This window comes from Prorops nasuta, unplaced genomic scaffold (assembly GCF_024137725.1).
Source record: "Prorops nasuta isolate Cenicafe-Biocafe unplaced genomic scaffold, Cenicafe_Pnas_1.2 PNAS00025, whole genome shotgun sequence".
Taxonomy (NCBI): domain Eukaryota; kingdom Metazoa; phylum Arthropoda; class Insecta; order Hymenoptera; family Bethylidae; genus Prorops; species Prorops nasuta.
This window is the reverse complement of record NW_027116822.1, coordinates 293,195-316,994: the sequence shown is the minus strand read 5'-3', so window position 1 is coordinate 316,994 and position 23,800 is coordinate 293,195. Positions and strand designations below refer to the sequence as shown.

General features: G+C 29.0%; 6 protein-coding genes across 7 annotated transcripts in view; 5 read left to right on the top strand and 1 right to left on the bottom strand.

Annotated features, from left to right (window-relative positions):
* Positions 1-23,800, bottom strand: part of LOC136782295 (uncharacterized) — a 68,493-nt gene that overhangs the window by 11,687 nt on the left and 33,006 nt on the right. The gene's annotated exons all lie outside the window — the stretch shown is intronic.
* On the top strand, positions 2,387-6,188 carry LOC136782196 (endothelin-converting enzyme 2-like). Its single transcript, XM_066741444.1, has 18 exons — positions 2,387-2,418; positions 2,551-2,663; positions 2,776-2,937; positions 3,024-3,107; positions 3,182-3,390; positions 3,470-3,661; positions 3,742-3,855; positions 3,947-4,088; positions 4,163-4,280; positions 4,357-4,447; positions 4,521-4,694; positions 4,776-4,876; positions 4,975-5,033; positions 5,093-5,144; positions 5,218-5,285; positions 5,351-5,502; positions 5,572-5,739; positions 5,818-6,188. Exons 1-18 carry the CDS (start codon positions 2,387-2,389, stop codon positions 5,992-5,994), a joined length of 2,208 nt encoding a protein of 735 aa, XP_066597541.1. The 3' UTR covers positions 5,995-6,188.
* Positions 6,390-10,666, top strand: LOC136782120 (neprilysin-11-like). The gene is made up of 18 exons (XM_066741309.1): positions 6,390-6,524; positions 6,602-6,711; positions 6,815-6,976; positions 7,054-7,137; positions 7,445-7,653; positions 7,737-7,934; positions 8,010-8,126; positions 8,223-8,364; positions 8,443-8,563; positions 8,632-8,722; positions 8,797-8,967; positions 9,051-9,151; positions 9,257-9,315; positions 9,381-9,432; positions 9,496-9,563; positions 9,637-9,785; positions 9,884-10,051; positions 10,148-10,666. Exons 1-18 carry the CDS (start codon positions 6,493-6,495, stop codon positions 10,325-10,327), a joined length of 2,214 nt encoding a protein of 737 aa, XP_066597406.1. The 5' UTR covers positions 6,390-6,492; the 3' UTR covers positions 10,328-10,666.
* Positions 10,887-14,595, top strand: LOC136782168 (neprilysin-11-like). 2 transcript variants are annotated; one of them, XM_066741388.1, is made up of 18 exons: positions 10,887-10,941; positions 11,123-11,232; positions 11,330-11,491; positions 11,584-11,667; positions 11,744-11,952; positions 12,029-12,226; positions 12,282-12,398; positions 12,469-12,610; positions 12,683-12,800; positions 12,878-12,968; positions 13,026-13,199; positions 13,283-13,383; positions 13,471-13,529; positions 13,590-13,641; positions 13,708-13,775; positions 13,842-13,990; positions 14,091-14,258; positions 14,361-14,595. In XM_066741388.1, exons 1-18 carry the CDS (start codon positions 10,904-10,906, stop codon positions 14,535-14,537), a joined length of 2,217 nt encoding a protein of 738 aa, XP_066597485.1. In that variant the 5' UTR covers positions 10,887-10,903; the 3' UTR covers positions 14,538-14,595. The 2 variants fall into 2 exon arrangements, with proteins under 2 accessions (XP_066597485.1, XP_066597486.1); XM_066741389.1 differs by lacking the exon at positions 10,887-10,941 and having other exon boundaries at positions 11,124-11,248.
* LOC136782174 (neprilysin-1-like) lies at positions 15,459-19,506 on the top strand. Its single transcript, XM_066741397.1, has 18 exons — positions 15,459-15,555; positions 15,626-15,708; positions 15,791-15,937; positions 16,010-16,090; positions 16,161-16,327; positions 16,399-16,596; positions 16,706-16,819; positions 16,905-17,046; positions 17,108-17,228; positions 17,304-17,394; positions 17,515-17,688; positions 17,762-17,862; positions 17,961-18,019; positions 18,106-18,157; positions 18,229-18,296; positions 18,377-18,519; positions 18,593-18,760; positions 18,844-19,506. The coding sequence occupies exons 1-18, from the start codon at positions 15,500-15,502 to the stop codon at positions 19,021-19,023; spliced, it is 2,145 nt and encodes a 714-aa protein (XP_066597494.1). The 5' UTR covers positions 15,459-15,499; the 3' UTR covers positions 19,024-19,506.
* On the top strand, positions 20,861-23,749 carry LOC136782209 (membrane metallo-endopeptidase-like 1). Its single transcript, XM_066741471.1, has 14 exons — positions 20,861-20,980; positions 21,052-21,237; positions 21,337-21,447; positions 21,508-21,649; positions 21,721-21,838; positions 21,922-22,012; positions 22,100-22,273; positions 22,447-22,547; positions 22,644-22,702; positions 22,759-22,810; positions 22,873-22,940; positions 23,046-23,188; positions 23,294-23,461; positions 23,561-23,749. Exons 1-14 carry the CDS (start codon positions 20,897-20,899, stop codon positions 23,741-23,743), a joined length of 1,680 nt encoding a protein of 559 aa, XP_066597568.1. The 5' UTR covers positions 20,861-20,896; the 3' UTR covers positions 23,744-23,749.

Sequence of the window (23,800 nt, the reverse complement as noted above, 5' to 3'; positions counted from 1 at the left end):
CGAAGCTATCGAAGCAATTTCCACTCTTACAATGTGTCGTAAAGAGAAACGTACGAAACCAACTAGCTGTACTTGCCATCAGAATGGAGCTGCTGGAATTCGCACTTTTACTACTCGAGTAATAGAAACTGGGGTGTTTGTGTGGTATGAAATTTACTGTAAAATGCATTTATCGTTGTTTTGGATGAATAAAACATTTTTTATCAAAGTATATACGTCAGTTTATGGAGCTTCCATGCTTATTTCCGGAGATAAATCACGTAGGAATAAGGAGTATTGTTTGGCAAGTGTTATTGATGGCTGAAGCTCGTTGTTGATCCGAACGAGGGTGGTGTAGATCCGGGGTTGGCTGTTGATTTACGGCTAATTAAGGGTAACAAGCCGTTTAGCCTATTATTAAAGGTTGTGTTTGTGCAACCGAAGTCCTTCAAACGCATAAATAATATTTTTCCAGGGTTGCAAAGAGCAGAGTGCCGAAGGCCCCCCTCTGGGGCCCCAAATCGTCTGGCATATTTCCAAATTAAACTTCAAAAGGGTAGCCCGGTTGTTCATGCTGTGATTTTAAATGGCGAATCTCCTGCTAAATGTTGCGTTCGATATTTACCATGGCTCATTTCCAATACCTCTGTCTCTCGCTCGTACTACACCTTTGGTTCCCCTTTAAAAACGATATGCCTTCGATTTAACTCTTCAACATTAGCTCCCTGTCGAAGTAACGAATGATGCCTCTTCCGGATACAAGAATACTCAAGGCAAAATAGCAGTAATAAAATGGAGTATTTTTCTTGTTATAAGATAAAAAAATTCATCAAGCATAACGAAGGAATGAAAACAAAAAATGATAATAAAATGTGAGAAAAACATTTATTAAGAATTTTAAAGTTTAATAACTTTAAACAGAAGACGAACGTACGGGGGGTCCGGAAACGATCAGCTGTCGTTTGGATCATCAATGTACTGTTCTTCAGCCTCGTAAAAAGGTCAAAGGTCTCAACTTAATGACAGTCGTAACAAATGACTTCCAATGTCATAATAATACAATATACCGGTCAGAGTCCCGAGTCTGCCTTTCAATCTGACACCCGAATAAACTACGATAAATATAATTACGTCGTAACGAATAATTGATTACTTTTTTCCGTTTAATTAAATCCCCAATGGTTCATATACAACATGTTCAGACTTTTAAGATTTCATCGCTGATATTCCTCTTCGGGATATCGAGTAATAAAGCAAAGGAAAAAATCGTGTCATCCTGTTACAGCTCTTACAGAAGTGAGAACTGCTTTGTAGAAAAAATCACTTATCATCCTGAAGCCGTTAACTCATGAATGTCGAGATGGAAATGAAGATTCAATTGAAGTAGCAAACACGGAGGATACAGGGGCTGTCTATCGATAAAGATCTGTAGGAGTTAAATAGGTAGAGATAAAGAGAAAGAAGAAGAGAGAAAGGAGATCATTGGAGGAGATCGAAAATTAGCATGATGTACGCTGGCGAAGCTGAAGATCCAAATCGGATCCGACGCTCTCAAATCGGAGGAGGATTGCGAGAGAACGGTAGACTTTTAAGGCTCGAAAGCGACTTACTTATACATATAGATTGGCTCACATTTCTTACAGCCGAAATATTGCCAATCGTAAAAGAAGGGACGTTGGACGTCGCGATGCACAGGTTAAAATTGCATTTGCATACGAGGCAGATTGTCCTGCGCCGAGCATCAAGGACCTTCGGCTTCTGCTCGTCCTTGGTAGCATCCAGTGGCTTCTAACTTGTGGCGGAGAAGCCGCTCCGAGCGACAAAGCTCATCGCTGTCCGCTTACAAATTTACATTTTGCACCGGTAAGATCATCATTCTTGCTAACTCTTCGGGAAACTTCTAACATCGTGTAATATATTCTGCAGAATGAAATGCAAATCTGCCGATATCTTTTATTACCTTGCGATATTATGAAAATGACAGTGAAGGGAATTTTGTTTTGTTTCTTCAGAATAGATTATTGTTTGTTGTTAAGATTTTGTTGGTTTTAAATAATTTAGAGGGTTGTTAAAGTTTTTGGATAATTTGGAATTTGGTGTGAAAAGAATGTGATTTTATTATACTAGCAGTTATTTGAAAGTAGCATGCTATAACATGTTTTAGTTCACCTAATTATGGATTTTTTATTCTTCAGCTGCCTCGTGTTTCTCTTGGAACTAAATAAAACATTTTCAATGTAGCTGGGTGAGATATAGTTACTCGTAATAGCAGTTTTATCAGAGAAACTCGTGCGCGTTTTGAAATAATTATTTAGATATGGTAAACCAATAATTTTCCAAAATCAAAACTCTGCCTATAAACAAACTGTTAAACTAAAAATTTCAATGCAGCTGACAGTGTGCAAATATGAATACTATATTTATTATTTTTGCATTCAAGTAAGTATATACGAACATAAAAACTCAATAAAATGGGGATTGAAATTTTTGATAACAAAATATAAAATTTGTTAAAATTTAGAAAAAATTAATATTTTGCAAAGAATAATATAATTATTTATTTGGTTCTAGTCTCGCTATTGTTTTTGCTGGGAAACCTTGTCCGATTGACCACAATCAGCTACTATCATTTATGAAGTCAGAAGATTACGAAGTTTGTAGTTCAGAAAAATGCACAGAAGATTGTGAGAGAAAGCTTACAATATGATATATTTTCATAAATTTTATATTAATATGCTATATTCATTTGTCAATATAAAAGTGTAACTTTTGATATTGTTATACAAAATATTTCAGCAATGAAACTACAGCAGGGAATGGATCCTAATTTCATCGCTTGTGATGATTTTTATAAGCACATGTGCAATAACTGGAAACTCCACAACCCAGTAAATGATGGATATTGTATAAATTCTCCAATATCTCAGGTGTATTCCCGCGTGCAGAAACGTATTTTAGGTATCAAGCGTTATATCGATAGCTTCATATTCATTGTTGACTCGAGAAATAAAATCATAAATACCAACGATACATTTTTCTTTTAGAAATCTTGCACGATAAGAATTCACTCACCCTAACCAGATCTCTAAAAATGGCTAAATCACTGTATAGAATGTGTATAGATACTAGTAAGTAAAACGCATCCTTTAAAATTAATAAAACATTAAAACTGAAAGTATTAATATAAAATATTTTATTGTAGCTGCTCGTGACAAATTGGGTGTCACACCGATTTTAAATATTATCAGAATATTTGGAGGTTGGCCACTTATACAACCGGAAAATGATTTTAAGAATCTTCACTCCTGGCAACCATTTTACGAAAAAATAATTGAAATATTTAAACCAGTGGGTTTATATTTTACAATAGTTGGTGAAGATAGAAAAATGTCTCATATTCGCAGACTAGCGGTATATATACAAATACTTTATGAATATAATCTACTTATCATTAACAAACAAATGCTAAAATGAATTTATCATTTTTAAGCTAAATCAACCAAAAACAGTGCAGTTTCGATTTCTTAGAACAGAGGATTACACCCAAAATGCTGAGTTTCTTTCTTACAAAAAATCCACCATGGATGTTATTAAGTATTTGATTAAAGATTTGAGTGTTGGTAATAAAAATATTATTAAAGATTTAGAAGATATGCTACGTCTTAAAGTAGATATAGCAAAGGTTAGTGAAAATTTTCTAACAAAATTTAGTTGTTTAAAACTCAAATTAAATAGACCTATCAATACTATGTTTTCTTCTAGATAGTAGTACCACCTGAGGATGAATATGACGTTACTAAAAACTACAATGTAATGTCAATCCAAAAATTTCAGGAAACATATGATGCTAGTGGAGGATCTGATACAAATGCTAAAGTAATGTAAAATGTTTTAAGGTCTAATATACTGAAATAATATATTATGATAATTTATTTCATATAATTGTACTGTACTGTTCCTGCTTCAGATTAATTGGTTAAAATTCATACAACTTCAATTAACACCGATTGGAGTTCCAATTACTAAAGATTTCCTCATAGATGTGCAACATTTAGAATACTTTAAAAAATTACCAGCTGTTTTGAAAGCACATCAACCTAGAACAATTGGTAGAATAAACTTGATAATATATTATAATACATACACAAATTAAACTTGATTTATTTTGAATTATTTATTTTAGTGAATTATGCAATTTGGCTGATAACTCGTTATTTCATTAATTTTGGTGATACAACTATGACAGAAAAAAAGAATAAACTATTTAACACACGGTCTCCTGGAAATAATCCATTGGCCAGGTATTTTCATAAGATTTGTTTTTGAAATTTAAATCTAATACAGTTTACAGATTAAAAATTAAATTGATTAATATAGATCATTTTCATGCTCGAAGCAGTTCAATTTGGATAAGGCTATTTCCTATGAATATGTCAAGCGTTATTTCTCACTAGAAACCAAAGAAAAGGTATAAATTTTAACCACTGTTTACTTTTTTATCTTAGTAAAATTTTATTCATTATATATATATATATATATAGGCAGAAAGAATGATTGATCATATTGCAAAAGTAATGGAAGATACTGTTGCCAAAATTACTTGGATGGATTCAAAAACTAGACGGATGACGATTGAAAAAATAAAATCGATTCAAAAACTTGTAGGTTTTCCTGATTATTACAGCCCTCTTTCAATTGACGCATACTACCATCAAGTAATCTTATTTATCATTCAATTCGTATATTTTTTATCATTTTTAAAATTAATACATTGCATATACTATTAAATATTTTAGTATGATTTGCAATCAACTTATATTGAGAGTATATTCCAGCTTGCAAGATTTACACAATTTAAGAGTTTGTACAAACTTCGAGAGCCTCCTGTAAGAACGGAGTAAGCATCAACAAGAAACCATGCAATTGTAAACATGCATTGCTAATAAAAAAATCTTCAATTTTTTTCTGCATTAAAATAGAGATTCGTTTGTTCAGGTGGACCAAGGAGCCAACAACGATTAATGCTTTTTACCTACCTACAAAAAATAGTATTGGTAAGCAATATATTGATATATTTTCTCCTTATACTCCAATTAATCATTTGATTTTATAGTCGTCACAGCAGCTTTCATGGAACCTCCAATCTTTGATCCTAATAGATTAGAGTGAGTAAAAATATTCAACAATTAGTTGGTTTAATCTATATATATTTAATTTAAACAAAACATTACTTTTTAGGGTGTTGAATTATGCTGTATTTGGTGTTATCATAGCTCATGAATTTTCTCATGCATTTGACAATAATGGTAAAAATAAAAAAATATAGTTTAATGAAGAAGAGTAAACTATTAATCTTAAAAGATCTTCGTAGGTCACAAATATGATAAGAATGGTAATTTGGGAGATTGGTGGCCAAAAGTGATGTACCAAATATATCAAAAAATAGCTGCATGCTTCATTAGACAATTCAGCTTATATCCTGTCCCACATTTAGAATGTCTCGAAGCCAATAATGGATTAATGGTGAATATTTCAAGTTATTCATATTATAAAGTGCAATGATTAAACGACTTGACAAATTTATATTATTAGGTTAATGGAAGACAAACACTACCTGAAAATATTGCTGACACAGTTGCTCTGCAAATAGCATATATTGCTTTTAAAGAATATCAAAAGTTGAATGGCAACAAAGATATAAGATTAGTGAGATTAGAACAATATAGCTCTGAAAAGTTGTTCTTCATGCAATTTGGAAATGTAATATAATTAGGCTCGTTTAAAAGACAAGCCAATTCTTATAACTTTTACCAATTTATGTTTTTTTTTTTTTTATAGTTTCAATGTACTAGCATGAATACAAGAACAGCAATAACTCTGGCAAAATCTGATATACACTCACCAAATGCCATTAGAGTTATAGGATCCATCTCAAATCACCTGAACTTTTCTGAAGTTTACAAATGTAATGCTGTTTCATATATGAACCCGCAGAAAAAATGTACAGTCTTATGATAAAGTATTACATAATATTCTGAAGAGGCATTCATGGATATTACTGCACTGAATAATGAGCTAGAAAACTCAAGCTTATATTTTTTATTTACTTTTAATTATTTCTTATTATCTAATTGACCGTTTTAAAAATACATGAAAAATATATATCCTATTCAAAAATCTATTCCAATAAATTTTTAATATAATATGAAACAAACTGTATCAGATGATTTTTTTCCACTCTTTTTGTGTAATTCATGATTTGTCAGAGAATGTAATAAAGAAAACAATTTAGACGAGTATGATAAAATTTTTATTATACCATTTACTAGTTTTATGTGAAATTGCTTTCGCAAACTGAAACTTATATTATTTTACTGTTTTTTTAACATGCATTCAGCAATAACGATTCTGATAAGCTATGACTATATGTTAGAAAATCTTCAATAAATTCAAAGTAAAAAGTCTGGGTAAATTCTAAATTACGATTAGTAATGCAAGTAGGCGTTCAGGAAAATGAATAATATTTTTTTTTGCATTTTAATTTCGTAAGTACACTAATTATATAGTAATTTAATAAAACTTTTAGCAAAACTTTCTATTTGTGAAATATGATTTTGTTTAGTCTAACATCAGTTTTCGCATATAAAGAATTATGGTTCGATCCAGATTATGTATTTCCTATGGACCCACAGAATTACGAAGTTTGTGGTACAGAGAAATGTCAACAAATTGGTAAATTTATAATTAAAACATGTTATTTAATTGTTTTACAAGGTCCTAATACTTCATGATATTATTAGTACGAGGAATAACAAGTGTTTAAAAAAATTTGCAGCTCAGGAGTTTAAAAATGCAATGGATTTCGAAACAATTCCTTGTGATGATTATTATAAGCATGTGTGCAACAATTGGAAAATGTATAATCCTATTCAGGGTGGTAGAAGTGGCAATAGACCAGTATCTCAAGCGACAGAAACTGTGCGCAATCGTATAAAAGGTTTTTAGCCACTGATCAATACTGTTAAAAAAAAAATTCTTAAATTCGTGTCATATCAATCTTTGTGAATTTTTTAGCAATCCTAGGAGACTCTAATTCACGTACCAAAACTCGAGCTCTACAAATTGCCAAAGCATTGTACAGGATGTGCGTAAATAATGGTCAGTAGTTCATGTCAATTATTGAGAATTGAATATAGGATGAGGCACTTAACAGGTTTTGAAGCACAAAATTATAAATATAAAATAATGTTTATCTGTCAACTAACAGATATGTTAATTTTTTTTAATAAAAGCTTTTTCGAAATTCTTTTCTATTTGCAATTGATAAACTCATCGTAAGCAAAAAATTGATATCTCTTTTAGTTATACAAAAAAATTAATTATTAAGCTCTAGTTTTTAGACTTTTTAAATACCTCAACCTATATAAAAACTTAAAATGATAATTAACGAAATTATTTATTGTAGAAATTCTTGATAAAAGGAGGATTGAATCAGTATTTCATGTTTTACGAAGTATTGGACATTGGCCAATGATGCATCAGACTCAAGTCAGCTGTAGCTTACTTGATGCTTGGCAACCTTTTTTCAGAAAAGTAATTCACGCATTTCAACCTGTCTCCTTGTTTCTTGTAGGGTATGTTAGTGATAAAACGTCTCATGTTCGAAGAATAAAGGTATTTATTGAAAAAGATTATAAGTATTTACTATAAATATAACTAATTAACTCAACCTAATACTCACTCTTGAAAATTTAAAGATTGCTCAACCTACTTTAAAACTACCTCGATCAAGGAATGCGAGTGTTGTTAGAGAGTCAAGTACATTCAATTGTCACAAGAAATCTTCAATTTATACTATTACAACTTTATTTAAACAAATATTACCATCTTATGATCATGATAAACTTCTTCAAGATATTGATGATATGTGGGAACTTGAATTAAGTTTGGCAGAGGTACACTATTTATTTCTTAATATTTTAAGGTTTTAAGTAATTTGTGTTATCAAATCCTATTATTTCCTCTTGTAGATATCAATCAAACCGGCGAATAAACAAGTAGTTACATTTAATAACTATAATTTAATAACTATCGAACAATTTCAAGAAATATATGATGATCATGGAGGAACTGTTCCAAATGCTAAAGTAATGTAAAATTTTTTAACCTGTTATAATATATTTATTATAACAGAAATTAGTCAATCCTGCAGTTTAATATATTTACATTTCTTTGTGTTTCAGATTGATTGGTTAGAAATGCTACAGCTTGCACTTCGACCAGCTGGTATTGAAATAAGCAAATTTGAGCTTATAGATGTTGAAGAAATAGAATACTTTAAAAAACTGCCTGATGTTTTGAAAAAACATAGCAATCGTACAATAGGTAAAAGAACAATTACATTCTATGCAAAAAAAATAGTATAAAGAAAATTTAGTAGCATTTTAAAAATATTTATTTCAGTAAATTTCGTGTTTTGGAAAATATTACACTCCTGTTTAAGTTTCTTTAATCTAAACACACTGGGAAAAGAAACTGAAGAATGTGATGAAGAAACATCAGACAAGATTAGACAAAAGGATAGGTAATCTATTGACATTATTTTACAATTTTACATTTACTGTGCATCAATGATAAATTTTAATTACTCAGGGAAACAACATGTGCATCAGAGGTAAATTTAGAAAAAGCCATTTCCTATGAATATGTGACACGTTATTTCAAACCAGAAGTTAAACAAAAGGTGTTTATTTTTAACCTCATTATCACTGTGTATGTGGTTTGTGTAAATTATAATTTATTTATTTATATATTTAGGCTACACTATATATTGAATTTATTGCAAATGCAACAGAAGACCTGATCCAAGAAATTAGTTGGATGGATGCAAGAACTAAAGCTATGTCTTTAGAAAAAATAAAGTCTATCATAAAACTTATAGGCCATCCCGATTATAGTGCATCCGACATAGACAAGCACTATCAAAATGTAACTCTACTTCATATTTTCTATACTATAAGCATGAATTTTATAATTTTTAAGATAATATCTTTTCTTACTTCTAAATACAGTACAATCTCGGGTCAACTTATGTAGAAAGTATATGTAATCTAATAAGATTTAACAGAATTCAAGATTGGAAATTATTCCGAAAACCTATAAGCAGATCAGAGTAAGAGCAATTAATAATTAAATGAGAGTTTTCCATAAAAATACTCTAATTAATTAAATATTAACATTTTTTAAAATATTTATTACCTAATTTTTGTTTTTTCAGTTGGACAGCTCCACCAACAGTAATAAATGGTTATTATAGTCATACAGCAAATAATATAAGTATGTATCTAAATATAAGTAAAGTTAATTTATTCATTTGATAATCTAATCATTTTTGTTTATAGTTATAACAGCAGCTTTTATGGAACCTCCAATGTTCGATATTGATAGACCAGAGTGAGTTAGCAATTACACAAATTACTCAAAATTTTCTTTATGAGATAACAATTTATTTTCCAGTGTTTTCAATTTTGCTATATTTGGTACGGCGATAGCTCACGAATTTTCTCATGCATTCGACAGTGAAGGTAAATTTAAGCAAATGTAACATAAAGAGAAAATAAAAGACAACGAGATTTCATTTTCAAATTATTCTTTAAGGACATAGATATGATAAAGACGGTAATTTGGGAAATTGGTGGACACCAAAAATGTATTATGAATTTAATATAAGAGCCCAATGTTTCATTTACCAATTTAGCAACTTTGTCGTACCAGAACTAGCAGAGCTCACCAATAATAAATTAAAGGTAAATAGGGTCTAATTATTTCTAAGCAAACATTCAGAAATAATTTTTCCTTTTTCAATCTAATACTATTTAATGATTCGACGAATATGGATGATTAGGTTGATGGAGCATATACATCCAAGGAAAATATTGCTGATACAACTGGCTTACAAATAGCATTTTATGCACTTATAAATTTTCTGAGCAAGACTGGAAATAGAGATATACGTTTAGTGGGATTAGAACAACTCAACACGCTCAAATTATTCTTTTTGCAATTCGCACACGTAATATATTCTGAATTATAAGCAATATTTATTATAATTTTTTAAGGCTTAAAATGTTAATATTTATTACTATTAAATATGCAAAATTTTTTGCAGTTTTTCTGTAGCAACATGAAACCAGTTACATTGGCAATAATCGCTACTTCTGACACCCATGCACCAGGTTCCTTAAGAGTTAGAGGAAGCATTCAAAATAGCCGAGATTTTTCTCTTGTTTATAATTGTACCCATCTTTCAAATATGAATCCTATAAGAAAATGTTCAATTTTACATTAAATTAAGATTCAATTAAACGTTTTGGAAGCATGTAATTTTAAACAAATAAAATATTTATTGCGGTTAGTCTTATTTCTATTTATAAATATAGGTGAATGTAATAAAAATTGAGCATATTTTTTTGAAATATAAAAGTAAATAACAATTCTCATCTTCGCCACAAGCAAATATACATATAACTTGTCAGTTGTTAGAGAGCTATACAGACAAATAAAATTTATACCATTACATATACATTTGATTATTAATAGATAGAGATACTTTATCTGCCAATAAAAAATTATTTAAATGTTTTGTTACTTTTCTGATCTGTATTTTATAAACTAATTATTTACATTCGTGCAAAATAAAATTTTGTAGTAAACGAAGTAGAAAATCTATCGTATTATATTTTCTACTATAATTTATTGCTTTATCTAATAAAATTTATTATACAACTGTTTACTGTGTTCCATAAATGCCAATATGGAATAACTATATAGATAAAAAATATACCACAATAATATTCAAAAGTTCTTCAATAGATTCAGACATAAATAGTTATACGAACTACGTGCAAACCGACGACTTATAAACATGAATAATATATTTATATACTTAGCTGTGTGTATTATGTAAGTATGTATGCAAATGTTATTAAAATATTTTCTTATTTTATATAAAATATATTTTAGTGTAGTAGAAATGTTTTCCTTGTACTGCATAAATTTTTTAATTGTCGTATTTTCAGCGAAACCAAATAATCAAGAAATCTTTTCATAGAAGTGAATTCTATTTTTTTTTTTTTTTATTTAGTCTAAAGGCAGCTTTTGCATCCCGCAAGTGTTTATACGATCCACACTATGTATTTCCCATAGAGCCAAGCAATTACGTACTCTGTAGTTCGCCAAAGTGTGATCAGTCTGGTATAAGAGAAAGAAAGTTTAATATCTAAATTTTAATATTTTTACACTTTTTATTATTTTGTTATAAATTGCTAAACTTTTTAAACCAATTTCTCAGCAAAAATGATTAAGAGTGGAATGGATCCTGATACAATCCCTTGTGATAATTTCTACACACATATGTGTAAAAACTGGAAAATACATAACCCAATTAAGTCGAGTAAAAAGGGCGTTACACCAAGCTGCTATATGGTAAATACAGTAGCTTGTCGTATAAGAGGTATTTTGCATCAAATTTATAATTAAAAAATAATTTTAAACGTTATATCATAAATTTTTAATGGATACAAAAATGAATATTCATCATTTTAGCAATTATACAAGATAGAGCAATAGCTTCCAAGACTAAAGCCTTACAAAAAGTGAAATCACTTTATCAAATGTGTATGGACACAAGTCGGTATAACGTTCCCTTTATAAAAGATCAAAGATCAAAATTAGAATCAATGTCTTATAAAATATTTTGTCGTAGATACTATTAACAGAGTAGGTTTGAAACCTATATTTGATATTATAAAAGCTATTGGAGGCTGGCCATTAATAAAACTAGGCGGTAAACACAAGAAAATTAATTTCTGGCAACCTTTTCATGATGGTGTAATAAAAATTTTTCAACCTTTGGGTCTGTACAGCTTAAGATGTGCTCAGGATCTAGTGTCATCTCGTATTCTAAGACTAAGGGTATACAATAAAAATTAAAAATAATTTATGTAATTACTTGATTGAGTCTAATATACATCAATTTACTATTTTTAAGATTACTCAGCCTCCATCGATATTACCTCCATCAATGGATAGTGACATGATTCGTCAGACTCCTGAGTATCTTTCACACAGAAAAAATGTACTTGATATTCTCTTGTATGCAACCAATTATAATATAAACACAGATGATTATTTTAAAATGATAGAATTTGTAGATGAAATGCTGCAACTAGAACTAGACTTGGCAGAGGTTAGTAAAAATTTACCAATAAACATTATTAGTTACTCAATGATAATATTTTTAGATATCAGTGCCACCTGAGGGTATAGATAACACCAAATTAAATTATAATTTAATAACTATTAAGAGATTTCAGGAATTTTATGATTCTCATGGTGGACTTACTAATACCAAGACTCGAGTAACGTAATATATTTTCATACTTTCTTGACAAGTTATACAAAAATTGATTTAAATGTTTCATACTTTAGATAAATTGGTTAGAAGTAATACAACTTCAATTAAGGCCAGCCGGAGTTACAATTACTGAAAACGAACTTATAAATGTTAAAGATCTGGAATACTTTTATCTATTGCCTGCAGTTTTGAATAAACATAAATCTAGTACAATTGGTAAATTTTTGGGACATTTAACAAAATCAATGTCATTCTGATATTTTTATCAATGAGATTTTTCCTTTTTAGCAAATTATGTGATATGGCTTTTATTTCGTTTTTTATTTCATTATTCTGATGTACGATTTTTTAATAATGCAAATAAATCAAATCGTACAGAAGTAGATGGAATTTCATTAGATCCCAGGTAAGATATTTTGAAAATAATGTCAGTATTTCGATGCTTCGTTCTGTATACAGTAAATATTAATTTTAATAATACAGGGAAGCAACTTGTATAATGCACCCGAGTTTAATAAAAGCCATTTCCTTTGAATACGTGACGCGACATTTCACTCGAGAAGCTAAAGAAAAAGTAGGTATTTAATTTGACCAATATAAATTAAGAATTAATGTATTAGTATTCGATTAGGCACAAATCCTTGTTGATCATATTGCTAAAATAACAATAGAAGCAATCAAGAATGTAAAATGGATGGATGAACCAACCAGAAGGATGACTCTAGAAAAATTAGAGTCTATGGAAAGACTTGTAGGTTATCCTGATGAATATAGTACTGCCTACATAGATAAGTACTATAGTGAGGTAACTTCTTCCTCTATATTTTCATATATTTATATGAATTTTCCTCGTTTCTTTAAATTTCATATTTTTATTCAATATTTTAGTACAATCTAGGCTCGAGCTATGTAGCAAGTATACTGAATCTATTTAAATTTCACGAGCTCAAAGAAATAGCATTTTTTAAAAATCCTGATACAAAATCTAAGTATATAATAGTAATGATAAATCTAAAAAAAACCATGGACAATTTTTCAGAAATATTAACATTAATAAATAAATTTCATTTTTGTAGGTGGCAGCATGAGCCAACAGAAGTTAATGCTTTTTACGTACAATCATTAAATAGCATTGGTAAGTTTATAGTTTATTATTCTTGTCTTCTGTAATACACTGATCTATATTATTGTAAAGTGGTGCCAGCTGCTTCGTTACAACCACCATTCTTCGATGCTGAAAGACCAGAGTGAGTATATGCTCTGGCAAATGTTTTAGTCAACACAATTGGTTTAACAAATTTTTAATTTTTTAGAGTATTAAATTTTGCTTCAATTGGTGTAATAATAGGTCACGAAATATCACATGCATTCGATGAAACTGGTAAGTTAAATAAGTAAACATAGCGTAAAAATAAATGAATATAATAATTTCTAAACTACTTTTCAGCCTACATATATGATAAGCATGGTAATTTGGGAAATTGGATGTCAAAAGAAATATATGATATATTTAAAAGTATAATTAAATGTTTCATTGATCAATTCAGCCAGTTTCCTATACCAGAACTTATAAATATTAGTAACAAAACTATAATGGTAAATAACCTAAATTATTTCAAAGAGCTATAGTATTCTAAAATTATTTTTAAATAAATTTAATGTTGCTACTAATGATTTAACAAATCTGAATAACTAGGTCGATGGAAATAAAACGAGTGGGGAAAATATTGCCGATTCGACTGGTGCACAATTAGCATATATGGCCTTTCTAGATTTTTTAATTAAAAATGGAAATATAGATTTGCGTTTAGTGGGATTAGAACAGTACAGCTCAAAAAAATTGTTCTTCATGCAATATGCCAATGTACGTATTTAGGTTTCTATAAAATCTTTACAGTTTTCTATGCCTAGAAGTATTTATACATATACTAATATTTGAGTACACACGTTAAATAATATTTTGCAGTTGCACTGTAGTAACCTAAGCCCAGATGGAGCAGCACATATAGCAGCTATTGATACGCATGCTCCAAATGAAATTAGAGTTATAGGGAGCATCATAAACAACATATACTTTGCTGGGGTTTTTGAATGTCCAAAAACATCTTATATGAATTCTCAACGAAAATGTTCAATCTTATGAGGTTCAATGTCCGCAATTACGTAAAAATCATATAGGTAATAGGTAATTTATGCTGTGCCTGTACTGAATAAAGTATAAAAGTAAAATAAGAAACTGTGTTTTTCTTTTCATTTTTGATAATGTGTTAATGCATGGGCTGGTGGGATTAAAACAATTTAATATGGACCAAATATTTTTCATGCAATATGCTAACGTGAGTGATTTAGTGGAATTTAGAATCGTGTACTAATTAAAACTAAATCATATACTTTTTACAGTCACATTGTAGTAATATAAGGTAAGGACAAATAGAATTCCTACATTTCTATGATTACCATGTTACATCTGAAGCTAGTGTGGTAGAAAGTGTCTCAAATAACAAAAATTTTGCTAAAGTTTTTAATTATTTCCTTGGTTCTCCCATGAATCCATTAAATAAATGCTAAAAAAAATTTATTATATCTTTTAAATTTCTATCATTCATATAATTAAATGTTTAATCTTCTGCATTGTATCATCAATTATGTCAAAGAATATGTTTCTACGTGAAAAATAAAGAATTATAATCATCAAGACACTACAGTGTCTCTTAATATTTGAATATTATTATTGTACAAGTAAATGTAAGAAAATATTTAATTATAAAATTTGTAAGATTCGCATGATTAAAAAAAAAATAGCAAGAGAAAGACTCTATATGATATATTCAACTATCCGTTAGTTTTATCATAAAACTACACTTTTTTATGTGTTATCTGAGACCTAAAAAAGTTCTATAAAATATATTTATCAGCTTACATGCATGACAAATAAATAATTATTTATATGTGGATTTAAATAAGCGTGTTATGATAAGTAAAGCCAATAGCATTAAAGATTCTAATCATTAATTTACCAAAAACCTGTTTAAAAGGTGAAACATAGTAAAATAATGCATCCAGCTTACAAACGCTATAGTTAACATAAATAAACAAAATTAGATCATGAGAATTCAATCATCTACAAATATGAGTCAAATATTTGTTTTGCTTCTAATGACGTGAGTATATTACTTCTTTTTTCTTTACCTTAAATATAACAAAATTAATATCAACTTATATATTTGTCAGACATATAGTAATGGTTGCAATGGACTCCAACCTAATTCATAACAAGTACGTAGTTTGTGGAAGTAGAAAATGCAAATTAATTGGTAAATATACATTGAATATTCACAGTAAATATCTTAAAAACTTTAAGTGTACTACATCTCGTTTTATACAAAAAATTTGTAGCAAAACAACTATTCAGCGCTATGAACACTTCTCGTGATCCCTGCGATGATTTTTACAATTACATGTGCGGATCGTGGGAAGATGTCAATCCGACTTACTCAGATAATTTTGATATTATAAAAGCAAACGTATATATGAGAACCCTAGGTACCAAAATTGTTCTAAATATTCCATAATGCCCACGATAATTCCACTGCAAAAATATATATTCGTTTTCAGATATTTTAACCGATTACGAGAAAGGAAGTACTGCAGCTTTAGAAAAAAACAAGAAGCTATTCGAAATGTGCATGGATACTGGTGAGAGTGATATAATAATCAAATATATGCTTGAACGAAGAGCGAGTATTATAATATTTTTTAATCTTAGATGCTCTAAATAATCAAGGCACAAAATCAGTTTTAAGTTACATAAAAGCACTCGGGGGTTGGCAAATTCTTAGGCAAGGAAAAGGAAATCGAAATGCTTATATGAATGTCTTCTTCGACATCGATGTTAGAAAACATCCAACGGATGCTAATACTCGAATTATATATGTATATAAACATTTTAAAATTATAACTTGCTCAGATTAGGCTTTAGGTAACATCAATCTTTCGTTTTAAAGATTGACCAACCTACGATACATTTACCCCGTTCAGTAACAAAGGACGATCGAGCCAACAACAATTTAATTAAAAAATACAAGATATATATACACAAAGCTGTTTCATACCTTATGAAAAAGAGTGCTTCATGTACTCGTAATCCACGTTTAATAGCAGATATAGATGACATGGTCGATTTTGAACTAAATTTATTGGAGGTCAGTATTGTTTGATTAGGGTTTGTTAAAAATTATTTAAATTATAAATGTATTAATTTTATGATATAGTATTAGTGGTACAAAATAAGTTATACCAGCTTTCTTGTAGATAACAGCACCACCAAAAGACACTATGAAAATTGATAAAATATATAATATAATGACTATTGAGAAACTTCAAAATTTGTATAATCTCAATGGGGGATATGAGAAAAATGCTAAAGTAATACAAGTTATTTTCAAATATTATAATCCAGAAATAAAATAGCTATTTTCTTAATAAATCTCGATGTAATTCTAATTTGTAGATAGATTGGTTGGAATCGATCAAACTCCTATTTAGTAAAATTGGAATTGATATTAAAAAATCAGAAGTAATAAATGTTGCAAATATACAATACTTCCAAAAGTTACCAGCTCTGTTATCAAATACTGAGCCTCATACAATTGGTGAGAAAAAAATTAATCATGGAAAAAATTTAATATTTCTTACTTTAATTATTTGCTATAGCAAATTACATGGTCTGGCCCTTGGTACGTTTTATTATACAGTTTAGTGACGAAACCTTATCTGCCATAGTAAACGAATTTGTGCATGATATTCCAATGGAGGGTTCTATAATGGTAGATAGGTAATTTCCTCTGAATTATTATCTAATTAACAATAATAGTTTTATATCGTATGATTCATTTTTTGCTTAAAATAGGGAATCATTATGTATGACTCATCCACGTTTTGATAAAGCTATTTCTTATGAGTACGTAAAGCGATATTTTCCAGAAGAGAAAAAATTAAAGGTAAATAATAAAAATTGTTAACTTACAATGGCCAGTGTGCATAAAAATTAGTGTCAACTAATTCTTTATAAAAAAATTACATATTTTCTAATTATAGCATTATTTATATTCATTTTTCAGGCACAACAACTTCATCATCATATTATAAAAAATTACGAAGAAGCTATTAAGAAGATAAATTGGATGGATATAGCAACTAAAAAGGAAGCCATTGAAAAAGTACAAGCTATTATCCCACTTATAGCTTATCCTGATTCTTACACTGCCTCTATTATTGATGATTACTACAAAAATGTAATTTATATAATATTAAAATCTATGCTGCATGTTAGAAAATAACTTTTTCATTTAGATTAAATTATTTTAGCTGAAACTTGGGACAAATTATGTGGAAAGTATAATAAATCTAAAAAAATTTGAACAATTGAAAAAATTAGGCTTACTTCGGAAACCTTTCAGCAGATCTGAGTAAGATATCATACTATAGATGACTCGTACAAATATGTATCAATTAATCAAATTTTATGATTTTCAATCGTTAAATTTTTAATTTATTTATGATTCAGATGGAGAAGAGATCCAATTTCCACAAATGCCTTTTACTCAACTACAGCCAATAATATTGGTAAATAAGTATTTTCCAATAATCTTATTGTTACTGATAGTAAAAGAATTTCAATAGCAGATAAATTTAAAATTAAATCATTTTAGTCGTACTAGCAGCTTTTCTACAGTCTCCAGTTTTCGATGCATATAGACCAAGGCAAGGAAAAGTTACAATAATTTAAATTTTTAAAAACTAAAAATTTAAAGTGTGATTGTATTTTATTTCAGTGTACTAAATTTTGCATCAATCGGTGTTATAGCAGCTCATGAGATCTCTCATGGTTTTGACTATGAGGGTAATTTAAATTATTCATTAAAGTTTTGTGAAATAAAATTATAGCAGTGCTAAAGTTATCACATTATTTTTTGGTTGCAGGTCATAGATATAACAAGGAAGGACTCTTGGTCGATTGGTGGTCACCACGTACGTACGAACTTTTTAAAACGAGAGCTGAATGTTTTTTGGATCAGTCCAGTGAACTTGCCTTAAGACTGTTGAAAGAAGGCCAACTTGCTTGCGTCAGTATTTTTATTAGAAAATTCGATATTGATAAACAGTCTTTAGTCTCCATTAACCTAATTAAATATCTAGGTTGATCCAGAATTTATACTTTCTGAATATATTGCCGATAGCCTTGCTTTACAAGTAGCTTTCAATGCTTTCAAACAATTTCGAAAACGAAATGATGAAAGAGAGTATCGATTGGAGGGATTTACCAATTTTACTTCTGAGCAAATGTTTTTCATGCACTATGCTTACGTATGTAGTTCGATTATACTTATTTCGGTTTTACAGAAAATCACACAAATTTACTTCTTTTTAAGTATTGCCTTTTTTTAAAGACTTTTTGTAGCAGCAGAAGATCAGAAAATTATGAATCCACCGAGAATCCAGATTGTCATGCCACACCTGAAGCTAGAGTTAAGGGACCTATCTTTAATAACGAAGACTTTGCACGCGTTTTCAACTGTAAACCAGGTTCCCCTATGAATCCAGTGAAAAAATGTACAATTCTAAGATAGTTTTTTTGTTTCTTATAAATTTAGTGTTTTATACTCGTGCTAAATGAACGTTTGTTATTTAATTAAAAAATTACTAAACACTGTGATTTGTTATAATCGTTCCTTATGCTATATTATTTCTATATCTATTAGGATGCTCTGTATGCTTGTTATCGATTTATGTATAAGTTGGTTCGATGGATATCAGTTTGTAATTAATTATTTGTTGAAGGCTTAATTTGCCAGGACATTGAAAAATAAGTTTATTCCATGAAACAAAATTTTATAAGGTTAATATTAAATTTGTAGTTTATGAAGCCACACACGTGCTACTTTTATTGGATACTATATTATTTATTATATATTAAAAACAATGGTCTAATAGCAATCAATAAAATTAGGTGTCTTCGGTGATAATATTGGCCATACTGTGTGGATATATAAGCCTTTTTATATAAATCGTTCATAAAGAAAATTTAAATTTTGTAGGAAGATGTACATACGTATAGGGAAATGATTCATTGTTAATATATATTATATTTGACACTTAAATCGTAAAAATTGATAAGTCCTTCTTATTTCGTTCAAATGGTATGTGCTAGAATATAATTTACGAGTAAGATTGCCATGCTCTTTAAATCAAATTTAAGCGAAGCTCCACCAACAATCTCATCGTGAATTCAGATTTCACATTTAATAAAGAAAGAGGGATACTCACACACAAGAATGATTAACTTATTGATTAGGGCTTTATTAATACCGTAAGTTTATTTTTTATATTTTATGAAAACAAAAACTCATTTTAATAAAGATGGAGAATGCTTCTAAGATTTAAAGCAATTAGTCTCTCTATTATCTAGTATTATAAATATTGATAAAATTTAATACGTGTGGAATTATTAAAATAAGAAAAATACTAACGACAGCCTTCATTTTCGAATTCACTAGATTTGTAATAGTTATAGCAGGTCATTCTTGCCCTCGACCAGCTGTGTTACCAAATAATCAAGAAACTGTTGAAATTTGCCCAACCGAAAATTGCAAACATATTGGTAAATCAAACAGTTTTATTAATTGTTATATTTTGATCAATGCTTTTGCCATATTTGATGTTTCTAAAGATAAATACTACTCAAAATTTGCATGTAAATTTTTGTATGTATTTTCTAATTATGAAATATTTACAGCATATAATATGAAACGTGGAATGGATATGTCAGTAAAACCCTGCGACAATTTCTACCAACACATGTGTGGAAAATGGATAAAGAACAATCCAATCACCAACGATGAGCCTAGCATCGACTGGCATTCTGCAATGACAAAAGTGGTAAAACAGCAAATTCAAGGTAAGCTGATAAAAATCAGAAATAGAGGATAATTACAAAAAACATTTTTTCATTAATATTCAGATATCTTCACGAATACTACTTACACTCGTCATTCTGAATCTATACTAATTGCCAAAGCATTGTTTAATATGTGTATGGATATTGGTAAGTATTAATATTTTTTTAAGTATTACACAGGCTGACTCTGCATAGATAAAGACCGGTGTGAAGTTGACACCCCAAATCATTGTTTTATAGTTTTTCGAGTTCAATCTACAGAATTTTTTTGAAAAATAGCAAGGAACTGTAGAAGTTGTCCGGGTGCTGCTAGAACTCTTTGGTTTTTTACCAGTTTTAAAATTTGGGGTGCTAACTTCACACTGGTTAGATAAAGTGCTGTAATAATATATTCGATTTTTTTTTTTTTTATATTAGATACTATTAACAAGGATGGTATTCATCCTCTATTAGACGTTATAAAAAGAATGGGTGGTTGGCCAATACTTCATCGTTTAAACGACCCAGAATATACTTTATTTAGCTGGCAATATCACTTAGAAGAAATGTATAAAATTGTAACACATAGTGCTTTTTACGTTTTGAAATACGTGCCAGATAGCAAAATGCCTCATATCCAAAGATTGATGGTATATATACTTATAAACTATAGTTATATTATTTATAAAAGAGGTATTTAATGATAAATGTTAATTTTCAGCTTCAGGAACCACAACTGGCATTACACCATAGTCTTAACAAGAATGGTGCTATGGTACAAACTTACAAGGCATACATATATCACATTGTGAAATATATTTGTGCAGGAGCAGAACGTACTGTCAGTGAGTTTCAATTAAATCAGGATATCAATGATATGATAGATTTGGAGATGGAACTTTCTACCGTTAGTATATATAAACATCTGTATTAAAAATTGGCACACCATTTAAGAGTCAAAATCATTAGCTGATTTGTTTCTTTGCCTCAAAAACATTATATCTAGATAGTTACTCCAACTGCTTTCTCGAACTCTCAAGATAATTACAAAGTAACGACAGTTGAGCAATTTCAAAAGATTTACGATAATCATGGAGGAAAACACCCGCATGCTATGGTAAATGAAAATATTTTTATATAAATAATGAAAATTAATTCAGAAGTTTTAATTTTTTAGTTTGATTGGTTAAATAAATTGAAAGAAGAGATTGGAAAACCAGAATTGGACATTACCAAATCAGAGATTATAATCGTTAAATATATAAGTTATTTTACTAAGTTGCCTAAAATATTAAAGAAATATAGATCTCGTACACTAGGTAGAATAAATCTTTATATTATAAAGACACAATTCCTTCTTGCTAATTTCAAATTTACCCCTTTTCTCTAGTGAATTATATGGCTTGGAATTTAGTACGAAGTATCATTCCACTGGGTGATTCAAAACTGGCACATATTGCATTCAGGTTTAAACAAAAAATGAATTCTATGAACAAAGACAAAACAAGGTATAATACTTAGACGTTATTTTAGTTATAAATTTCAGTTTGATATAACTGTTCTATGAATAACAAGAAAATTTTCAATACAGAAGCGAAACGTGTTTAGAGATACCAAATCTATCAGAGGCAATATCTTACGAGTATATAAAAAATTATTTTTCAGAAGAGACTAAAAAACAAGTAAGTGTGCATAAATTTTGTACAAGAATTGACAAACTAATAAGCACAATTAATCAATGCATCATATGATACATGTATCTTGATTAGGTGAAAACAATAGTGGATCTTATTATAAACAAAATGACAGAAGGTGTGAAATCTACAGTATGGATGGATGAAAAAATCAAAACTCTACTTACACAAAAAATACAGAACATCGGAAAACTTGTTGGCTATCCTGATTACTACAGTAAATCCTTCATCGATCAGATGTACAAGGATGTAAATAAAAGATATATTATTTTACTGTTATGTTGCACTGCTAAAATAAGCTAATATATGAAAATTATGCATTATATGGTTCTGTTTAATTGCATCAATGCAGCGATAAATAACATACCTTATAATTTAATATTGGTGTTACTAGTAATTAAAATTTTTAATTAACATTTCAGTATCGATTTGGACCTAACTTTATGGAAAGTGTTTTGAATTTTTTAAAATTTAATGCAAACTACAACTTTCGACAAATTCGAAGAACCTTCTCCAGAGATCGGTAGGTATATTCAATAAATAAATCATTGCTGATTAAAATAAAATATTTATTACCTCGAGAAACATCAGTTTTGAATTTAGTATAATTATATTTTAGATGGGTCCGTAGGCCAACAGATGTTATTGCTTCGTACATAGTAACAGCTAATAGTATCAGTAAGTTAAAATATAACATTTTATAACAATTTTTATAAATTATATATATTTTGTAGACATTCCAGCTGCTATTTTACAACCCCCTATATTTCAAATTGATAGACCAGCGTAAGTATTATTCAATACAAAGTTAAAAAAAACAAATAATTAAAATATTTTACCTGTTTTAGTGTATTAAATTTTGCCATAATTGGTTTTATAATAGCTCATGAGATTTCTCATTCTTTTGACATCCAAGGTGAGTTTACGGATAAAATTATATTATATTCAATTAAACACACACACACACACACACACACACACACACAAATATTAAAATTGCAATTTGGAATTGTTATAAAAGGTCGCAAATTTGACAAAGATGGTAATGTGATTGATTCGTGGTCACCGGAAATGATTGAAATTTATAGAGTATTATCTTTGTGTTTCATTGATCAATATAATAAGTATCCTGTACCAAAATTGCCAAACAGAAAAAGGATTTGCGTAAGTATATAATCTGAAACATTTCTAAGCAGGTGATAAACAAATTTATGTAACATGTAAGAAAAATATTAAATTATAAATTAAATAATATATAAAACTTTTCAGTTGGACGGATACCTTACGCTTGGTGAAAATATTGCAGATACCATTGCTCTACTAATAGCATTCCACACTTACAAACAATTTAAAATGGAAAATGGAAATAAAGATGTACGGTTACCGACTTTGAATGAGTACACATCGGAACAATTATTTTTCATGTATCTTGCTTACGTGAGTTATTTGTAATAATAAAAGACAAATATTCTTTATTATTCATAGCTATAGTATTAATATATTAAAAAAAATTATGTCTATTATTATTGTTCACAGTTCCATTGTACTAATATGAACCCAAAAATTATTGAGAAAAAATTAAAAACGGATTGTCACGCACCACGACAGTTTAGACTTATAGGAAGTATCTCAAATAATCCAGACTTTGGAAAAGCTTTTAATTGTACAATCGGAGATCCCATGTATCCAGCCAATAGATGCTCGATTCTTGTGCTGTAAATTGAAATTTTGCTCCTCCAAAGATTTCTGTTATATTGAATTGTTAAATACGATTAT